Source organism: Anomaloglossus baeobatrachus, chromosome 9 (genome assembly GCF_048569485.1).
Source record: "Anomaloglossus baeobatrachus isolate aAnoBae1 chromosome 9, aAnoBae1.hap1, whole genome shotgun sequence".
NCBI lineage: Eukaryota > Metazoa > Chordata > Amphibia > Anura > Aromobatidae > Anomaloglossus > Anomaloglossus baeobatrachus.
Window position 1 is genome coordinate 24232126 of NC_134361.1, and position 15669 is coordinate 24247794.

Genomic DNA, 15669 nt, shown 5'->3' on the forward strand with positions numbered 1-15669 from the left:
TATCTATCTATCTATCCCTCTATCTATCTATCTATCCCTCTATCTATCCCTCTATCTATCTATCTATCTATCTATCTATCTATCTATCTATCTATCTATATATTTTGTAAGTGTTTTTACATAGGACTGCAGGTGAAGCTGCCCCGTTACCGTCACTCATGGTGCTGACAGCGCAGGACAGATTCAGCTATATGTAATGCTTTGTCGGTCATATGTTATTGGTACAGTAAGGGTTAACCCTCCCCGGTGCACCCTCGGGGTATTAATTATGTATGGCTCTACGTATTACTGTGTGCATTAGTCTCACTTTGGCATCACTTACAAAATGTCATGCTGATAAAACTTTCATTGAACTGATAAGCGGGGTGAGAGCAGAGAACATAAGAGGTGATGGGGGGGGGGGGGCGCGGAGGGGTCATTAACAGCAACCGGGAATTCTGAAGAAACCAGAGCCTGAAATCCTAGAAAGAGCGAGGATGGAGGCGGATAGAGGATGATGTCAGCGCTTACAGCCCCGGACAGTCGTGGTTTATACGAAGGGACGTAACTACATTAGGTTCAGGAGTTGCAATCGCACCGAGCTCTGGAGCCAGGGGGCCCAAAACATCATTAGGGGCCATATGAAAGTACCATTACTATTACAGATCTGAGATTATTGGGGATCCTATTGGAGGTTTTGCATTGGGGCCCATGGCTTCAATTTATATCTATAGGTTGTGCATACTGCTGAAACTTCTAAAGAGAAGACCTTCCGCACTACCCAAAGTGTTGGCAAATCTTTGAGGTCCTATGGAAATCTCCCAAAATACTGTGGCTCTATGAGGTATCCTGTGCGCGGGGCTGGGATGAGGGGACGTTGTGTCCAAATGCAGAGGGGAGGTAATGAGGCCCAAACAATCTGCTTCAACACCTATTGGATGTGTCTACTGTATAAGTCAAAGTCCAATCCATAGAAAAGCATTAAAACATGACCAGGGATATAAGGCACGCCTGCGTTTTATCCAGGATAAAAAGTCTCCTCTTATTGTATCAGCTTCTACCTTAATGAGGACCTTTCACTTATCATAAATATGTATTTTATTCCCTGGTGTAAATGCCGCTGTTCTCCTGAATCCGGCGATATCTTTCTTTTGTTCCTGCGCCTCTCCGTTCCTGAGATATGGCCTCCTCTTCCCTGTATATAAATTTAGTCTTCCTAGCCAATTGGGCGTGGTCCTTAAGACATCGCCCATGAGGAGCAGCTGAAGACCACGCCCCCTAAGTTTTTATAACTAGATTTACATGGAGGGAAAATGGGTCATATCTCAGGAACGGAGCGGCGCAGGAACAAAAGGAAAACATCGCTGGATTCAGGAGAACAGCGGCATTTACACCAGGATAGGGGGAATAAAAAAATCAACATATTTTTGCAAAGTAACAGGTCCTCTCTAATAAGACTCTTCCTTTGGAGGGAGACACTCCACTCCCTAGTCATATTTCAAGGCTTTACAGAATTTGACTTGCATTGTTGCGATCTCCAGTAGGTGGCAGAAGAGAGAGAACTTATTTTGCGTCTGGTGGAAAGCTAATTTGCATATATTTCCCATGATACATTGTGTATAAACCTCCATGCCAGTTAGGTGTCTTCAGTGGGACTTATTATCCCCCAAGAGTAACTAAAAGGGACCTGAAAGTCTAGTCTGGCCCTTCTCACAAACTTTGGAAGGCCTAATGGCTACGTCGTTTGTCTATGCATGGAGGGAGTAGTAGTTTTACAAAAGCTTTAAAAGCACAAAGCAATTCCGGCATCCTGTAAAGGAAAAACAAATTACTGTACATAATTAATGGGGTTGTCCAGAATTATAAATGGTTGCTTTATTTTTGCGTAAACAGCCCCACTCCTGTCCATTGGTGTGTCAGATATTGTAGCTCTAGTGAATGAGGCTATATTAGAACTCAAGGAAAGGAGATGAGTTGATCCCTTTAACTACCATTAGATCCCTTTAAATAAAGGATGTACTTACTGTCTGGAAGTGGAGGGAGGTATAGATTGGTATAGGGTTGTAGAGAGCACATTGTGCGATCAACACTAGATGGCGACAGAGGACTGACATGTTTTTTTCATATGCTTTATGGTACTTTACTGACACTAATACATTATATGACTCCATCATGTAATATCACTCCGTCATGTAATATCACTGCATCATGTAATATCACTCCGTCATGTAATATCACTGCATCATGTAATATCACTCCGCCATGTAATATCACTCCGTCATGTAATATCACTGCATCATGTAATATCACTCCGTCATGTAATATCACTTCATCATGTAATATCACTCCGTCATGTAATATCACTACATCATGTAATATCACTAATATCACTCCATCATGTAATATCACTAATATCTTTCCATCATGTAATATCACTAATATCTCTCTGCCATGTAATATCACTAATATCACTCTATTATGTAATATCACTAATATCACGCCATCATGTAATATCCCTAATATCACTCCGTCATGAAATATCACTAATATTACTCCATTATGTAATATCACTAATATCACTCCATTATGTAATATCACTAATATCACTCCATTGTATAATATCCCCAATATCACTCCATTATGTAATATCACTAATATCACTCCGTCATGTAATATGACTAATATCACTCCATTATGTACTATCACTAATACCACACCGTCATGTAATATCCTTAATATCACTCCATTATGTAATATCACTAATATCACTCCATTATGTAATATCCCCAATATCACTCCATTATGTAATATCACTAATATCACTCCATTATATAATATCCCCAATATCACTCCATTATGTAATATCACTAAAATCACTCAGTCATGTAATATCACTAATATCACTCCATTATGTAATATCACTAATATCACTCCATTATATAATATCCCCAATATCACTCCATTATGTAATATCACTAAAATCACTCCGTCATGTAATATCACTAATATCACTCCATTATGTAATGTCACTAATATCACTCCATCATATAATATCACTAAGATCACTCCGCCATGTAATATCACTAATATCTCTCCGTCATGTAATATCACTTATATCACTCCATCATGTAATATCACTTATATCACTCCGTCATGTAATATCACTAATATCTCTCCATCATGTAATATCACTAATATCACTCCATTATGTAATATCACTAACATGTAATGTCACTAATATCACGCTGTTATTTAATATCATTAATATCTCTCCATCATGTAATATCACTAAAATCACTCCGTCATGTAATATCACTTATATCACTCCATCATGTAATAATTACATGTTAACCCCTGCATTATCCAGATACTGAGCATCATTAGCATAGCAGGGTGACTGCAGTCGCCGCCTCCGGTCCCCGGCCGTTCCGGCAGTGTATTATTATATAATCAGGTCCGCGCAGAGTCAGACGTCCTTCCACCTCGTCCATTTCACAGTCATGAATAATAAATCAGATAAAGTGAAAATAAAGTATGTAACTATTATTGTTCCGGATTTCTCATTGCTCGGTTCTCTGCAGTCAGCAGACATTTCCCTTCTGAGCGCTCCCCGGGGGCCGTTCTGCTCTTATCTCTCATGTACAGTATTATCGCTCTTACGCCACCTATTTACCATAAAATATAATATTTAGTTGTTTTTTTTGGGCGTGCATTCAAATTATTATTGCATTGCACCAAATTTCCAGTCTTTTTCTTCACATTTGATAGTTTTTATAGAAAGAGATATATGGTTTAGCGTTACAACTGGTTTTAGATATGCAAATTGCTTTTTTGGAGAGGATGAGAACTTGAACTCTAGTGCCCTCTATTACAGTCAAATCAGATCTCATGCTTTGCACTGATGAGGCGCAACACCCCGAAACACGTGTCTGCAAATTCAGATTCTGGTTTGGCTTTTATCCTAAGTCATGTAACAGGGCTCGTTAAAAGTATGATATTGACTTTTAGGATTGCTACTTCCAATAGGTGGCGCTAGAGATCAAGTCCTCTTCCTGTCTGAAGAGGCAATTCTTTTCTCAGAGGAGCCTGGCATGGCTTATAAGCCTCCTCACCCTGACATGTCACTGTCCATAAGGAGAAGCACTACCTCTTAGAGCTGGTTGTTGTCATGGTTGTCTTTCTGCATGATGAGACTAGTGACAGATTCAGGACTTGAGAGTCATTTTCCATTCTTAACTCTCAATATTAAACATGTTTTCCTTTCTTTTGGCACTTGTAGGGTTCACGTCAGTATTTCTTGCCATGAAGCAGGCTCATCACCAGCTCAGGTGTTTCTGGTTTGGGACCACTGCCAGTCCCTTAATATTCCCTCTGTTACCAGCAGAGGGTGCCGGTTATTCTCTTTGCCATTTGGAAGCTGAGCCAGGAAGTGGAAGGAGCTGCTGAAAACCCTCTGCTGAAGTTGCTGGGGTGGCTGCAGTCTTGGTGCTGACTGCTGCAGTCTGTTGTTGCATTTCCCCCTGTTTATCTTCTTATTCCGGTGTGCTGTTTCAGTGCAGTGGTGAGGCTAGCGTCTCTCACCTGCCCACTCACTAGCCAGGGACTATTGTAGGGTCTTTTCAGGGCTTCAGGTTCCTACTCAGCGACAGGTGAGGAACCTGTTTAGGGACTGGCTAGGAGTGCAGGGTACATGAGATCTATCTTCTCCGTCACTGATTGGCTGTACTATTTGCCATTCTTCGCACTTTAAAGTTATTTTTCAATAATTTTATTCTTTTGTCTCTTTTACTTTTCAGCCATCACAAAGCTTGAAACGAAAAGGTAAACTCCTCAGTGTGGCAGGATTTGTGCCGAAATCTATCGCTGGATACATGGATGACGCATGTTGTCGCTGATTTGTCGCTTTGCTTTTCCCTCGTATTCTGCATTGATTTAGCACTTTGCACATCATATCTTCTCCCCTATGGAGCATTTTCCTAAATATAAGTCTCTGTGGATGAAGCCAGCCATGTGATTGTTGAATTACATACAGGCAGATGAGTGACTAAACTCTTTACGTTTCCAGCAGACACTCAGAAGACTAACTGGCAGAAGAAGAATGTCTCATGGCCGGCAGCTCATCTGATCGGTGAGTTCTTCCTTAAAGGGATTTTCCAGGTTTTTACATTATATAAGTAATCAATCTGTGACCAGTTGGGATCTGGCCCATGTTTTTCCACACTGATAAATGAAAATACTTTCACCTAAAAAAGAAAAGTATGTGTAATGCTTCACTTTACCTGTGGAGGCGCTGTAGGAGAATTACCGTATTCTTTGCTTTATAAGACGCAGCGGATTATAAGATGCACCCCAAATTTAGAGGGAAAAAAGTCTAAAAAAAAAGGGGTCCATCTTATACTCCAGTGGTGTCTTACCGGAGGGGGCGGCCTCACTGTGTTGGCTCTGGGGGCTGTGTTGGCTCTGGGGGCTGTGTTTGCTCCGGGGGCTGTGTAGGCTCCGGGGGCTGTGTTGGCTCCGGGGGCTGTGTTGTCTCTGGGGGCTGTGTTGGCTCTGAGGGCTGTGTTGGCTCTGGGGGCTGTGTTTGCTCCGGGGGCTGTGTAGGCTCTGGGGGCTGTGTTGGCTCTGGGGGCTGTGTTGGCTCTGGGGGCTGTGTTGGCTCTGGGGGCTGTGTTGCCTCCGGGGGCTGTGTTGGCTCCGGGGGCTGTGTTGGCTCCGGGGGCTGTGTTGGCTCTGGGGGCTGTGTTGCCTCTGGGGGCTGTGTTGGCTCCGGGGGCTGTGTTGGCTCTGGGGGCTGTGTTGCCTCTGGGGGCTGTGTTGCCTCTGGGGGCTGTGTTGTCTCCGGGGGCTTTGTTGTCTCCGGGGGCTGTGTTGGCTCCGGGGGCTGTGTTGTCTCCGGGGGCTGTGTTGGCTCCGGGGGCTGTGTTGGCTCTGAGGGCTGTGTTGGCTCTGGGGGCTGTGTTGGCTCTGGGGGCTGTGTTGGCTCTGGGAGCTGTGTTGGCTCTGGGGACTGTGTAGGCTCCGTGGGCTGTGTTAGCTCTGGGGGCTGTGTTAGCTCCGGGGGCTGTGTTGCCTCCGGGGGCTGTGTTGCCTCCGGGGGCTGTATTGCCTCTGGGGGCTGTGTTGCCTCTGGGGCTGTGTTGTCTCCGGGGGCTGTGTTGGCTCTGGGGGCTGTGTTGGCTCTGGGAGCTGTGTTGGGTCTGGGAGCTGTGTTGGCTCTGGGGGCTGTGTTGGCTCCGGGGGCTGTATTGGCTCTGGGGGCTGTGTTGGCTCTGGGGGCTGTGTTGGCTCTGGGGGCTGTGTTGGCTTTGGGGGCTGTGTTGGCTCTGGGGGCTGTGTTGCCTCCGGGGGCTGTGTTGCCTCCGGGGGCTGTGTTGCCTCCGGGGGCTGTGTTGGCTCCGGGGGCTGTGTTGGCTCCGGGAGCTGTGTTGGCTCTGGGAGCTGTGTTGGCTCTGGGGACTGTGTAGGCTCCGTGGGCTGTGTTGGCTCTGGGGGCTGTGTTGGCTCTAAGGGCTGTGTTGGCTCTGGGGGCTGTATTGGCTCTGGGGGCTGTGTTGCCTCTAGGGGCTGTGTTGTCTCCGGGGGCTGTGTTGTCTCCGGGGGCTGTGTTGTCTCCGGGGGCTGTGTTGTCTCCGGGGGCTGTGTTGGCTCCGGGGGCTGTGTTGGCTCTGGGAGCTGTGTTGGCTCTGGGGACTGTGTAGGCTCCGTGGGCTGTGTTGGCTCTGGGGGCTGTGTTGGCTCTGAGGGCTGTGTTGGCTCTGGGGGCTGTGTTGGCTCGGGGGGCTGTGTTGCCTCTGGGGGCTGTGTTGTCTCCGGGGGCTGTGTTGGCTCCGGGGGCTGTGTTGGCTCTGGGGGCTGTGTTGGCTCTGGGGGCTGTGTTGCCTCCGGGGGCTGTGTTGGCTCCGGGGGCTGTGTTGGCTCTGGGGGCTGTGTTAGCTCTGGGGGCTGTGTTGCCTCCGGGGGCTGTGTTGGCTCTGGGAGCTGTGTTGGCTCTGGGGGCTGTGTTGCCTCTGGGGGCTGTGTTGGCTCCGGGGGCTGTGTTGGCTCCGGGGGCTGTGTTGCCTCCAGGGGCTGTGTTGGCTCCGGGGGCTGTGTTGCCTCCGGGGGCTGTGTTGCCTCTGGGGGCTGTGTTGTCTCTGGGGGCTGTGTTGTCTCCGGGGGCTGTGTTGGCTCTGGGAGCTGTGTTGGCTCTGGGAGCTGTGTTGGCTCTGGGGACTGTGTTGGCTCCGGGGGCTGTGTTGGCTCTGGGGGCTGTGTTGGCTCTAGGGGCTGTGTTGGCTCTGGGGGCTGTGTTGGCTCTGGGGACTGTGTTGGCTCTGGGGGCTGTGTTGGCTCTGGGGACTGTGTTGGCTCCGGGGGCTGTGTTGGCTCCGGGAGCTGTGTTGGCTCTGGGGACTGTGTAGGCTCCGTGGGCTGTGTTGGCTCTGGGGGCTGTGTTGGCTCTGAGGGCTGTGTTGGCTCAGGGGGCTGTGTTGCCTCTGGGGGCTGTGTTGCCTCTGGGGGCTGTGTTGTCTCCGGGGGCTGTGTTGTCTCCGGGGGCTGTGTTGTCTCTGGGGGCTGTGTTGGCTCCGGGGGCTGTGTTGGCTCCGGGGACTGTGTTGGCTCTGGGAGCTGTGTTGGCTCTGGGGACTGTGTAGGCTCCGTGGGCTGTGTTGGCTCTGGGGGCTGTGTTGGCTCTGGGGGCTGTGTTGGCTCTGGGGGCTGTGTTGGCTCTGGGAGCTGTGTTGGCTCTGGGGACTGTGTAGGCTCCGTGGGCTGTGTTGGCTCTGGGGGCTGTGTTGGCTCTGGGGGCTGTGTTGGCTCTGGGAGCTGTGTTGGCTCTGGGGGCTGTGTTGGCTCTGGGGGCTGTGTTGTCTCCGGGGGCTGTGTTGGCTCTGGGGGCTGTGTTGGCTCTGAGGGCTGTGTTGGCTCTGAGGGCTGTGTTGGCTCTGGGGGCTGTGTTGCCTCCGGGGGCTGTGTTGGCTCTGGGAGCTGTGTTGGCTCTGGGGGCTGTGTTGCCTCTGGGGGCTGTGTTGTCTCCGGGGGCTGTGTTGGCTCCGGGGGCTGTGTTGGCTCTGGGGGCTGTGTTAGCTCTGGGGGCTGTGTTGCCTCCGGGGGCTGTGTTGCCTCCGGGGGCTGTGTTGCCTCCGGCGGCTGTGTTGTCTCTGGGGGCTGTGTTGTCTCCGGGGGCTTTGTTGGCTCTGGGAGCTGTGTTGGCTCTGGGAGCTGTGTTGGCTCTGGGGACTGTGTTGGCTCCGGGGGCTGTGTTGGCTCTGGGGGCTGTGTTGGCTCTGGGGGCTGTGTTGGCTCTGGGGGCTGTGTTACCTCTGGGGACTGTGTTGGCTCTGGGGGCTGTGTTGGCTCTGGGGACTGTGTTGGCTCTGGGGGCTGTGTTGGCTCTGGGGGCTGTGTTGGCTCTGGGAGCTGTGTTGGCTCTGGGGACTGTGTTGGCTCTGGGGGCTGTGTTGGCTCTGGGGGCTGTGTTGGCTCTGGGGACTGTGTTGGCTCTGGGGGCTGTGTTGGCTCTGGGGACTGTGTTGGCTCTGGGGGCTGTGTTGGCTCTGGGGACTGTGTTGGCTCTGGGGGCTGTGTTGGCTCTGGGGACTGTGTTGGCTCTGGGGGCTGTGTTGGCTCTGGGGGCTGTGTTGGCTCTGGGGACTGTGTTGGCTGTGGAGTTCGTGATGGCTGTGGGCAATGTGCTGGCTGTGGGCAGCGTGCTGGCTGCGGGGGTCTGTCCTACCTGCAGGGATCTATCCTGACTGCGGGGTCTGTCCTGGCTGGGGTGCTGTGCGGAAAAGGGCGGTGCGGCGGGTGTCCCACTTCAAGATGCTGTCAGCGGTGCGGGCTTCAAAGAAATGGCACATGGAGGTGGCGCGTGCGCAGATTGAGCTCTCAGCTCAATGACAAGCTGAGATCTCATCTGCACACATGACATGACACCTCCGGGCACCATTTTCCTTAAGTCCACTGCTGGGAGATCAATGGGCCAGAGGAGGCGCATGCGCAGATGAGATCTTGAGCTGAGAGCTTCATCTGTGCACACGCCGACTCCAGGCGCCATTTCTTTGAAGCCCGCATCGCCGACAGAGCATCTGGAACACACACCACACTGCCCTGCTCCACACAACCAGCAAGGTCCTCGCTGCCAGCATGGGCCCCTGCAGCCAACAGAGCCCCCACCGCCAGCACGGGTCCCAGCCGCAAGCACAGGCCCTCACCGCCAGTACGGCCCCGGCTGCCAGCACAGCGCCCGTTCTCTACCTCTCGGTAAGCTACATTCAGATTGTAAGACGCACCCCTCATTTTACTCCCAATTTTTTGGGATGAAAAGTGAGTCTTACAATCTGAAAAATATGGTACATGTTTTGTCACTTACATACATTGTTGTCTTCTTTCCACAGGGCAGAGTCCATCAGAAGGGAACATCATGAGTTGGAAAAAGTCGGAAGTGGCATTTATCCAAAAAATCAAGCACCCTATGATTACAACCCTTGAGGCCCCCAGACATGGCATCTACTACGTCTACTGCCAAATCGGATTTGAAGGAAAGGACGGTAACTTGCTGTTGCTTAGCCAAGTCATCACCTGGGATAATTTATTAGATAAAAATGTGACCACCCTGATCTCCGGCAAAGAAAGTGTAACCGGTCCACCTTTACATCAAAGAACGTGGCACGCCAGCCTCACCTTAGGACGACTGGCAAATCTCACCAAAGGGCAAAAGTTACACGTCCATGTCAGCCATCCAGAACTTGTAGACTATACCGCGGGAAAGACATTTTTTGGGATGGTCATGGTATCTTGATGATGATGATGATGATGATGTAGAGGGTTGAAAAAGAGCTGTCAGTAGTCACCAATTTACAAGGGGACGGGATGAGTTTAATTGCCCGGTTTATGGCTCCCGACAACATGATTACTTTCTGTTTTATATTTTTTATGGCCAAATGTTGGGTGTTTAGCTCTGAATCTATCTGATAATGTGATATTGTTTGATCTTGACTGTGTGTTGGGGGTTTCGGGGGTATAAACATTGGATTGGGGCTAGGTAGCCATTGGGTGCAACATCCTAGATGATATGATAGAGGCTAAGTTATTTACATGGTGTCATATGTGTATCTCGCTCGGTGGAGACTCCGGGTGAATCTGGTGTCAGAAGGTCACAGCGCCTCACTGCTGGCTGGTCCACTGCTGTTATTTAATAACATCTCCTTCATTATGGTACTGTAGGGGTTGAGCACCCTTTCCGGTCTGGCTGCAGGCTTTAGCTGCCAATATCAGGTGTGGATCTTTGGGATCACTCCCCTTCCCTATTAAAATCATGTGATCTGATCCCATGATGCCTGTGATAAAAACTGAATCCTTATTTTTATGTGGTCCACTTTGGAAGGAGTCTGCTCTGGAATAGGTTTGTCGTGTTGTGTGCAGCAATGGTATTTGGTGCACTGAAGCCGCCTAGAGTGTATTTTCCTTGCATGTCTATTTCCCCTGTTTGTATTCCTACCCTCATGTTTCTGTATTGTAGCGGCAGGTCTAGTGAACTCGTCGGCCTACTCACTAGGCAGGGTAAGTGAAGGGCCAGCTGAGGGAATTAGGTAACCTGTATAGGGATGCTAGGGAGGTCAGGAGTCAGCTTGAGGTGAGTTCAGGAGGTGCCCCCTCACCCTTCTCCCTAGCGGCAGGAACCTCTGTTGTATCTTGTGCCCCCTGTGTGTTGTAACATCTTCTGGAGGTTTACCAGGTACCAGGTTAACCTCGCTAGTCACGTGCATGACACATGGTGAGTAGATGTGGCCTAGGGTATTTGCGGGTCAGATTTCCTCCACTCAGGGTCAGTCGAAGAGGGCACAAGCTCTATGCCCACAACTTGTAGGTGAGTGACTGGCAGATCAAACTCTATGAGTCTATATCAAGAGAAGAGGAAGAAAGCTACTCGTGATGATGGTCCAAGTGTGACCAGAGTATGGCCAAGAGGAGGCCTCAGCCTACAAAAGAGGAGATTACCTCTGTAACTATCCTGGGCAGAGAGGTTTAGGCAAAACTAATGTTCTACCAAAGAGCCACCCCATAACAGCACAGGAGGTTGGGTAGACTAAAGGCCATGTATGATGTGTAGGTGGCAGAGAGATGGAACAACGAGGTGAAGAAAATATGACTTCAGTGAGTGTATTGTGTTGCCAGTGTATGGGGGTAAAAAACGCAGCGTGAGACCTACTACATGTATAGAGGGTCCCACCACAGAGACAAGGACCCAGGTTTGTGCGTGACATAGAGGAAGAAAGCTGTCCATGATGTGGCTCCAAGTGTCTGAGAGTCCTGTGACCAGTGTGTGGCCAAGAAGAGACCTGAGGTCGAGAGCAGAGACTGCGAATATTGTGTACAGTTATTAAGTCTCAAAGAAGCGTATAGATGAGCCATTGTTCTGCTTGTGTTGTATGCGTCTTTCCCCGACGCCCTAACAGAGGAATCCCTATTGCTTGAGCCAACTGTACCCTAGGTATCCGACACTGCATCTGGTGAAGTTCAAAGGCTTGGAGGTGGCGCAAATACCAATATTACTCCATGAAACAATATAGGATGGACAAAACAGGTAGAACTTGTATCTGTGCCTTGAAAATTACCAAATAAAAAGAGCCTACTCACAGCTCCATCTTTTAGGACTCATTACCATCAAAACTAGCAGTGTGAGAAGATGCTTGTGGGTAACGGTGTGAGGGTGTATGAGGGTGTGGGGGTATTTATATTTTGTATAAGTCTGTACAAGTTTACAGGATCTGGGTGCAGAGCTACCTTGTCACATGAAGTTTTGCACAAACTTTGCCGACTGTCATGGTGGCATTGGACTCTGTTCATATTGCAAACTCTGACACTCCGCCTGATAGATTCAATGACGTCTGGGATTAACACTGGCAGACTCGCGTGTCGACCTGCTGTATGCTGATTCATAGGCAGGCTAGCAAGAGTTAATCTCTACTAATCTGCTTGCTCCTTTAATCACATGTTGTGGGGAGACCTATCACATCTGCTCCCCTCCTATTTATGCTGGTGGAATCCTTATACCCATGCCAGCTATAGTTTATTCTATGTTGGTCTGTTAGGTGTGGTGTCCCAGACTTTGTGAAAGTTGTGCTTAATTTGTGCCTATTGCTTGGAGCGGTTGTGGAGTTTACCTCTGTTGTTTTGTACCTCCTTCCTGCTCTTGTTTTTTGTCCTGAACCTCTTATTGTCTTTACTTTGATGTGTGGATGCTGAGTGAAAGAGTTTTTATTTTTTCCCTTGTCTGTCTTTATCTGTGGTTTTCAACACACTGCTGTCCCTTTTTGGAGGGAGGGGGAATTAGATTAGGACTTGCCAGGAGCAGGGCCAGGAAGGAGACTCGGGCCTCTCCACCATCAAGAGTATTACTGAGATTAGGGATAGCATAGGCCCCTTAGCTTGAGGGACAGCTTAGGAACCCCGGTTCCCTGCTATCCCAAAGTCATTGTCACTTACCTCTACTCTTCCTATAGCTATGTCCCTGATTTTGGGTCCAAATTTGAAGCTGCTTTTAGGTTTCAATGTAATTCCTGTATTTCTGTGACTCCATGACTACTTTGGCACCTCCCACGCTTAATAAAATACATGTATTTAATAATATTCTTAATATGAATGAATAGACATGTGGGATTATTTCTATGGCCTTGTATGTTGTCTTTTTACTCTTGCACGGAGTTTGATGTTTAGCCCTTATTTTAATGTCAATTATTTTCAAAATAAATCTAATATAATGAGATGAATTTTTTTTGTGATAAAAATGTAATAAAATAGTTAAAAAAAAATATGAAAATGGTGTTCCTAAGCTTAACATAACTTTACTGGTAGTGATCTTTACTTGTATTGGTTAACAAATTGAGATTTTGGTACTCTAATGTCATGCTAGGTATGGGGGAGTAGAAAGCCAATGGCAAAAGGGAAGGGAGACCCTGTGGTGAGCCCTGTCCAAGACTACCGCTGGGCCCTGGCTTCCTTCACCACCCTCGATGGGTTCTGCACCTGTGACGCCCCTGGACTATCAGGTCGTCATAGGGAACTGCGCAAGCTGTCCTTTCGTGCAGTATTCCAAGTCCCTCTTGGTTCTGGGTCCCTATCTAAATAGTGTTGCGTCCAACAGCAAATCAAATCCTAGATACACCCTGCACCACACCCACCAGACACACCAGTGGACAGCTTGAGTGGAATAGAGTGGCCCACCTGGGGGGTCAGGGAGGGGAGGTGAGGAGTGTAGTCAGAGTGAGAGTGAGAATAGAGAGGAGGTCGGGAGCGGTGGCTCCTGGAGAAACTGTCTAGGTTGCAGACGGTGGTCTGGGCCTAGAGGAGTCAGACCCCCGATCGCAGGGGATTGTGGCAAGGTACCTGGACCTGTCGAGGAGGACAACTGGCAGCGTAGCACTATCACCGGTCTGGGACCGAAGGCACGATGGGGTACATGGACCTTAGGTCGGGGAGTAGCTTCAGGCAACCCGACAATTCACCTGAGGAGAACAGAGCCTTTATGATCCGTTCCCACCCGCTCCAGAATTGGGGCATTAGAATGAGGGGGATAGGACTTTCCAATCCAAAACGGTCCAGAAAATCCAAAGTGTGAGCCCTGACAGCAAGCTCCCACACTTAGCCACAGTGGAGAGCGGGGCCCGGGAAGTTCCATACTATTGGGCCACCACGTTGAAGTTAAACTTAGTGCCAGGAGGCGATCACGGACCACCAGGCAACACTATCGGCGACAGGACCCAGAGGAGCTCCCCTCAGCAGCAGCGGCACCCAGAGAGTTGGTTTACCCGGTTGTCAGCATCTGCTTATTGACTGAGTGAGTACGAGAGTGACCCCTGCATCCCACGGCATCCCCCACACCGAGTCCCGGGGCATCCCCCTACCCGTGGAGGGCTATGACACCTTGCTGCCCAATGTAATACTATTGTATGTTTTGAGGATTTCGATAGCGTTAGGGCAATGACAGCCAGAGACGAGTTTGTGGTACAAGATGTTTATGATATGTAACCACGGTAGATACACAACGGAAATACACAGTATAACAAACACATGAAAATACCTTTCCGAAACGGAGCGAAGGGGATTCCCGGGGCCACGCACCGGACTCCCCCAGGGAGACCACCAGAGCGAACCCCTATACAGGGACTGTCCGGCAATCAACCCCGGAAGGCCTAAATGCGCCGCAGCCGGGACACAAGGGGCAAGCGGTAAAGTCCAGAAGTGTCCGTACGGGATGAAAGTCCAGAATGGTTATGAACCGGAAGAAACCGGGCAGACGTGCTGACCAAAGACGGCAGACGGAGTCCGGGCACAGTTTGAAGAAACCGGGTATGGTCCAGAGTCGGTCGGTAGATTTTCAGGAGGATCCAAAGGTAATCAAGTAGCAGCAGCAAAGCAGGAGCACACAGCAAGCAGTATACTCAGGCACTGGACTAGGCTTAGAGGCGGCCTTTTAAGCAGCTGGACAGGAAGTAGGGCAACAGAACATAAAACTCCATGTTAACCGAGGGCAAGCTCTTTCAAAAGAGGACTGGAAAACCCGGAAACCTGACACCCAACTTCATCACCCCGGGTACTCCCAACGGCAGCGGCAGTACTCCCCAATTTTCTGAACACCACGGGTGGGGTCATAAACTATATATATCAACTCCCCTGTAAATACCCCCCTTCATTTGAGTTGCCGCACGACCCCGGGTCCGAAGACCCTCGAGCCACAGCGAACCCGGATCCAAGCAGCTCGGCTGCTCCCACGGGGGCGACACACACCTATGCACCAAGCAGGATACCTGGCCCTGGCTGAACCTGAACTAGGCCCTAGGTAGGGAGCAGATGGGATGAGCACTTAGTCAACCCCACTGAGCGCTAAAGAAGACAACAAGGGGAAATTAAACAAATAACTTATCTCCTGATGACTCAAGAAAAGGCACTGCGACAACAACAAAGTTTCTCTATGAATACAAGCCGACTGCTTGCACTGAAGACTTGTTAAGGGTATTAGACCAATCACCAGCACTGAGTAAGTGGGAATGAGGGTATATAAAGGCATAACGGGCAGTGCTGATGAAAAGCAGTTGAAAGGGTGAGGAACTCCGCAGGATCCTAAAGAGAAAGGGATGGAAACCAAGCAGAGGAGATACTTAGGATACCATATACACCAAGCAGGAATAATAGAAGGTCAGGGAGCAGTTTGTGTGGCCAAACGCTGTGACCTTCTATAGCCGGACACCACAGGATGGTCTGTCACCCATGAGACACCTGTGACATGTAATATTCAATAGTTCCCAGATAGTGGTATGTAGGGTTCATGTTTATTGGGTCAAAACTCTATCTCAAGGGCCTGCCATCCATGTTACTAATGACAGATTGCCAAGGGCGTTCTGGCACCTACAGCTTTTTTTTTCTATAACATAAGGCTATGTGCCCACGGGACTATGTACCGGCGGATATATCTGCAGGTACGTGCGCAGGTTTCCCGCAGCTCATCCCCGGAATCCGCAGCTATCCAAAGCTGCGGGATTCCAACCAAATAGCTGCGGTAAACCTGCGGACATTCATGCGACTTACCTGCGGAGGTCCCGGTCTCTATCTCCATAGTGGAGAGGCGGGACATCCGCAGCATGTTGCGCAGCCGCACATACCGTAGCATGGACACAGACACTCCCCATGTCCCATAGGATAACATGGGGA

The 15669-nt window shown here is 49.6% G+C and overlaps 1 protein-coding gene across 1 annotated transcript in view; it reads left to right on the top strand.

Moving 5' to 3' along the window:
- LTB (lymphotoxin beta) overlaps positions 1-12722 on the top strand; it is a 17532-nt gene extending 4810 nt beyond the window's left edge. Inside the window, exons 2-4 of the mRNA XM_075322467.1 lie at positions 4776-4800; positions 5045-5107; positions 9357-12722. Of these exons, the coding sequence (XP_075178582.1) occupies positions 4776-4800; positions 5045-5107; positions 9357-9760 (492 nt within the window). The 3' untranslated portion in view covers positions 9761-12722. The remainder of the gene's footprint in view (positions 1-4775; positions 4801-5044; positions 5108-9356) is intronic.
- Positions 12723-15669: the final 2947 nt, after the last annotated feature.